Raw genomic sequence first — 6,688 nt, 5'->3', positions numbered from 1 at the left:
AAATACAAGTCTTAGTTCATGTTAGCTCATTAAATAACACAGTTGCAACTTTTGATTTTAACAATGTGTTACAATATGCACTACCGTAAATTTTGATTCTTTCTTTTTTGAAAGAAATTAAAACTTTTATTCAGCAAGGATGTGTTCAATTGATACAAAGTGATAGTAAATACTTTTATTGTTAGAAAAGATTTCTGTTTTAAATAAATGCTGTTCTTTTTAACTTTTTATTCATCAAAGATTCAAACATTGATAATAAATCAGCATATTAGAATGATTTCTGAAGATCATGTGACACTGAAGACTGGAGTAATGATGCTGAAAATACAGCTGCGCATCACAGAAATAAATTACATTTTACTATATATTAAAACAAAACAAAAACAATATTAGAAATTGAAAAATATTTCAAAATATTACTGTTTTTTCTGCTTTTTTGATCAAATAAATACAGCCTTGATGAGTATAAAAGCCTCCATTAAAAAACATTAAAAATCTTACTGATCCCAAACTTTTGACACAATGTTTCAATTAATTAATCGCAAAATAAACTTGACTGTGAAAATATCCCAAAAAGATTATTTAAAGCTATTTTTGTGTTAAATGAGAAAGTATCAAGTAGACGTTACAAATTGTAGCTTTAGAAAGAAATATTTTGTTTGATTCAACATAAAATTAATCACACATAAACATGGAACATAAAAGAAGATAATGTGAGAAACATCTCAGTATTGTTTGTTCATACAATACAGCTTTGTCTTCAAAATACCTTCGTTTATGTTCCACAAAAGAAAGTTTTGAAACAACATGAGGCTGAGTAAATAAAGACAGAATTTAAATTGTTTTGGGTGAACTCTCTCTTTAATGTTTTTATTATTATTATAATTTTTTTAATGAAATAATACTCTAAATAAGAAACTAAATCTGCCAGCAGGTGGCGATAAATGCCTTTATGATTCGTTCAAAAGGCTGAATCATTCAGAAACTAAACATGCACAACACTTCTGCTGTGGCTTTAAAGGTAATGTTCTCTGCAAAATTGAGCAAAAACATAATATTGTGTTTAAAATATAACAGTATTAACTTCTTATTTACTGAACTGTTGTGTAAATCACATTTAAACTCGTGATATTCGGGACAAACAGAACATGCTCAGGTCAAAGTATCGGAATTATTTTTAGTCCCAAATATTTATTAACTTTACTGTTAGTCCAATTTATGAATACTTTTTGGGTGTAATATGTCACAGTTTACTTTATTTTTTTAGTTTACTTTTATTGAATGAACTATGGTGTCCTGCACCCACTAGTAAACAAATATTAAAAATTATATAAAATGTCAGTGTGAGCAGAAGCTGGGGGTGATGGGTGAGGTTTTGGGGGGGACGTACTCAGTTGCTGTAAAGTTAGTCATGAGATAAGAATGGGAAGGCTGGAAAACAAACCCTGCAGCCAGCGAGACCCTCACACACACACACACATACACACACACACACAGAGAGAGAGGCACACTGTGGACAGGTGCCTGTTTCATTACATCATCACTCTGCTGCCAATAAAATGCTTTCTCTCTTCCATACTCTCTCTTTCTCTCTCCATGACTCTTAATCTGTCTATCTCACACATCTCCAGCTAATACAGAGCAGATGAGAGCTGCACTTTACAGTCATTCTGGATTATAAGCAGATGTCTTCTAGTTTCAACAATGAATGGTCTCGGTGATACGAATGCAGTCATTTTCTGCTCCTGATCTATTTGCACCTCCACGCTCATCTCTCTCTCCTTAGGAAACACATCGTCCTCACTAAATCAACTGTCGCACTGGGCGATTTCACTAAATCTGGGGTTTCAAACCTCGGGGTGTGAAAGAGGGTGAGTTTGTGGAAAATGTTAGGAAGAAAAACTGAATTCAAGTTGGGGTCATTAAATTTAAACCAAAAGTAACAGTAAAGACATTTATAATGTTATTAACAAATGCTGTTCTTTTGAAATTCTAAAAATTTAAATTCTTTCTATTCATCAAATAATCCTGAAAACAAAACATAACATGGTTTCCACAAAACTATTAAGCAGCATAACTATTTCAAACATTGATAACAATAAGAAATGTAAAAAATAGGGCTGTCAGTCATTAATTACATGGTTTCGATTAATTAATCTAATTAATCGCAAAATAAATTTGACTGTGAAAATACCCACAAAAGATTATTTAAAGCTATTTTTGTGTTAAATGAGAAAGTATATCAAGTAGACATTACAAAGTGTAGCTTTAGAAATAAATATTTTAATTGATTCAACATAAAATATATTACACATAAACATTTAGGCTGCAATGGCCTAACATAAACTATGGAACATAAAAGAAGATAATTTGAGAAACATATCAGTAACCTCTATTTTTTGTTCATACAATAAAAGTCATTAGTAACCAAAACAGCTTTGTACCAACAGTCTTCAAAATACCTTATTTCTTGTTCCACAAAAGAAAGGTTTAAAACGACATGAGGGTGAGTAAATGATGAGAGAATTAAACAAGGGCTCTGCCCTTCGAAGAGAGTAGGGCATAGGGATGCACACTTCTGTTTGGAATTCGCCCTATGAATGGGCATTTGAATCATTGATTCACACGATTCACACGATTCGTTCAAAACGCGGATTCATTCAGAAACTAAACACCGCTGTGTCGCTCAGAACAACAATTCTGCTATGGCTTTAAAGATAATATGTTCTATGCTAAATTGAGCAAAAACATAATATTGTGTTTAAAATATAACAGTATTAACTTCTTATTTACTGAACTGTTGTGTAAATCACATTTAAACTCGTGATATTCGGGACAAACAGAACATGCTCAGGTCAAAGTATCGGAATTATTTTTAGTCCCAAATATTTATTAACTTTACTGTTAGTCCAATTTATGAATACTTTTTGGGTGTAATATGTCACAGTTTACTTTATTTTTTTAGTTTACTTTTATTGAATGAACTATGGTGTCCTGCACCCACTAGTAAACAAATATTAAAAATTATATAAAATTATATATAATAAAATTATATTATATAATAGTTTTTGGTTTGACTGTATATATAATAAAAAATTAATAATAGAATATATTAACAAATAAAACCTCACTGCTAAGACCATTTATAATGTTTATATGCATTATTTAAACAATATAATACAACAATAAAAAATGTAACATAGTAGGCCCCTATGATTTACTGCAATGCTATAAAAAATAAAAATGCATATAAAAGTAATTATTTAAATATAAATATAATAATAAAATAGGCCCATATGATTATTTAAAAATTATATAAATATTATAAATACAATTATAATATTTAATTTCTAATATATTTAAACTATAATTTTTAAATATTATGAATATTATAAATACTATTAGAATATAATAATAAGAATTACAATACAAAAGGCCCAAAGCTGTGAAAATTAATACTGTTTATATAATTAAATATTTAAATATTGTATCTGATATAACACAACCTGATTAAACCCACAAGCCTTGGTATTTTACGAAGGAAGACACAATATTGTACATTTGGTTGATTTTTCACATTCATCCAGCTAATGCTATATTCCTTCTACTGTCGCAGTAACTGGCTTTTGTTTGGTTTTCTTTTCTTTTCTCAGATGAACAAAGATCTCACCAGTTTGGCTATCTCTTTCTTTCTCCTCTCTTCTCGCCTCTCCTCCTCTCTCCTCTGGATTTCTGCGAGAATCTCGTTTTGCTGCGGAGAGAAATACTGAAAGTGAGACCAGCATTAAAACAATACACTGGATTGTTAGACTGTAAATAAATACGTACAGCACTAACATCAACACCAGACACTTCTAAAAGATGTACACTACCGGTCAAAAGTTAGGGATCTTGTATTGTTTTTAAAAGAAGTGTATTATGCTCATCAAGGCTGCATTCATTTGATTAAAAATACAGAAAAAATCAGTAATCTTGCAAAATGTTATTACAATATAAAAAAATGGTTTCTATTTTAATATCCTTTAAAATATAATTTATTTCTGTGATGCAAAGCTGTATTTTCAGCATCATTACTCCAGTATAAAGTGTCACATGATCTTCAAAAATCATTCTAATATACTGATTTATTATTAGAATTATGAACTATCAAATTGTTTTTTTTGGAAACTGCGATACTTTTTTCAGGATTCTTTGATGAATAAAAAGTTCAAAAGAACAGCATTTATTCAAAATAGAAATCTCTGCTATCACTTCTTATCAATTTAACACATACTTGCTGAATAAAAGTTTTAATTTCTTTAAAAAAAAAAAAAAAGAATATAAATGTACTGACCCCAAACTTTTGAACGGTGGTGTATATTGTTAGAAAAGATTTCTATTTTGAATAAATGCTGTTCTTTTTATCTTTTTATTCATCAAAGAATCAAAGAAAAATGTATCACAGCTTCCAAAAAAATATGAAGCAGCAACAGTTTCAGCTCTGATAATAAATCAGCATATTATACTGATTTCTGACAATCATGTGACACTGAAGACTGGAGTAATGATGCTGAAAATACAGCTTTGATCTCAGATATAAATTACAGTTTAACAGATACTGAAATAAAAAAAAGGTTATTTTACAGCATAATAATATTTCACAATATTACATTTTTTCCTGTATTTTTAATCAAATAAATGCAGCCTTGACGAGCAGAAGAAACTCCTGTAAAACCATTACAAGTCTTACTGATCTCAAACTTTTGACCGGCAGTGTACTTATTTTATAAATAGAGTTGGGTATCAAAATAACCGGTTCCTAGGGCTGGGTATCGAGTTCGATACTTTTTAGGCACCGACCGAATTGCCTCGATACCATCGAGTATCGAAAAACGTCTCGTCGTTCGGTACCACATTTCGATACCTAAAGGGTTAATCTCATCAGCGTCAGTGAGCCAAAAAGCCTGCAGCACACGACAGATCGATCAACGTTACACGACCGAAAGAGAGTTACGTGACCATTCATGCAAACTGTAGCATCATGCTACATAAGACAATAAATGAGATTTATATTCCGCTTTTACTCAAAACTCACTTTAAACCACCATCGAGTGTTTGTAATAACTTCCGATTGCCGTCTAATGTGTGTTTTGGCCATGTAATGTAGCTGAAATTAAATATGTTATTACCTCTGACTCTGAGTCAGAGCAGCGATCATGGAAGAGAGAACACAGGCAGACAGCGCTGGAAGCTGCTGATGCTCATCAGTAAATCAGTGGAAAATAAATAGAAATCATGATTCTGTCTGAGCTATGCGTTTAACACAAACACGCACTACTGTAAATGTAGCCTAACAGATGTGTAAACTGAAGACTATTTGAGCTTTATTAAAACTATTTGCACTGATTTATTGTGTTGGTTACATTTTGTTCCTTTGTGCAGTGGCTCAGGAGATGAGTCATTATTTTTCAGATAATGCAATCTTGTTAAAATTTATTTCATAAAATTGGTATCGAAAAAAGTATCGTTTAGGGACTGGTATCGAAGTCAAGGTATCGGTATCGGTATCGAAAATGTTTGAACGATACCCAGCCCTAATGGTTATATTCTAAAACCGGTTCCTAATTTCCAAGAACTGGGTATTCGATAAGACGCATGCATTTCGATTCTGCTTAACGATTCCTGCGGTCGTATTTTAATGTGATTTAAAACGAAGGAACGAAAAGAACTTGCGCTTTGTTTGCGTGCAGCACACACGTCTGAAGGTTCCCGGTTTGTGTCCGTTCTCGAAACGTTCCGTACGTTTCTCTGCATTAAAGGTTGTTCCAAGCAGAAACTGACTTCTTTCATATTTATCGACCAGTATGCAGAAAACTACGTCAGTACATCATCACAAACACAGCTGTTTTTGTCTTAAACATGAGAAAGAAAACGCACATGTAGTAGGCTTGCCGCGATAGACGGTGCTGACGGTGATACCGTTGTTAAGCCGCAACACCGGTTACGTCACTTGCCCACCGTGGCACCGACCCCCACCGTCGTTAGATTTTTTTATAGAAATAAAAATCATTTAGTTCAATAAAAGAACAGACACTACAATTAAAAACTGAACGCGGCTGCTCAATGCAGCGTGCTGAACAACAGTCGCATCACAGATCAGATGTAATTTCTCCAGTGAGGAGAGTGAGTCCAGCTGACTGACAAGAAGAGTGAGGCGAGACAGACAGGAAGAGTGGGGCGAGACAGACAGGAAGAGTGAGGCGAGACAGACAGGAAGAGTGAGGCGAGACAGACAGGAAGAGTGAGGCGAGACAGACAGGAAGAGTGAGGCGAGACAGACAGGAAGAGTGAGGCGAGACAGACAGGAAGAGTGAGGCGAGACAGACAGGAAGAGTGAGGCGAGACAGACAGGAAGAGTGAGGCGAGACAGACAGGAAGAGTGAGGCGAGACAGACAGGAAGAGTGAGGCGAGACAGACAGGAAGAGTGAGGCGAGACAGACAGGAAGAGTGAGGCGAGACAGACAGGAAGAGTGAGGCGAGACAGACAGGAAGAGTGAGGCGAGACAGACAGGAAGAGTGAGGCGAGACAGACAGGAAGAGTGAGGCGAGACAGACAGGAAGAGTGAGGCGAGACAGACAGGAAGAGTGAGGCGAGACAGACAGGAAGAGTGAGGCGAGACAGACAAGAAGAGTGAGGCGAGACAGACA

The 6,688-nt window shown here is 34.0% G+C and overlaps 1 protein-coding gene across 1 annotated transcript in view; it reads right to left on the bottom strand.

Annotated features, from left to right (window-relative positions):
* LOC107687219 (eIF-2-alpha kinase GCN2-like) overlaps positions 1 to 6,688 on the bottom strand; it is a gene marked incomplete at its 3' end in the record, with an annotated part of 21,347 nt that overhangs the window by 3,401 nt on the left and 11,258 nt on the right. The window contains exon 5 of the mRNA XM_016484457.1: positions 3,671 to 3,751. Coding sequence (XP_016339943.1) covers positions 3,671 to 3,751 — 81 coding nt within the window. The remainder of the gene's footprint in view (positions 1 to 3,670; positions 3,752 to 6,688) is intronic.

Source organism: Sinocyclocheilus anshuiensis, unplaced genomic scaffold (genome assembly GCF_001515605.1).
Source record: "Sinocyclocheilus anshuiensis isolate Anshui unplaced genomic scaffold, SAMN03320099.WGS_v1.1 scaffold1569, whole genome shotgun sequence".
Classification (NCBI taxonomy): domain Eukaryota; kingdom Metazoa; phylum Chordata; class Actinopteri; order Cypriniformes; family Cyprinidae; genus Sinocyclocheilus; species Sinocyclocheilus anshuiensis.
This window is presented reverse-complemented; position numbering and strand designations above follow the sequence as displayed.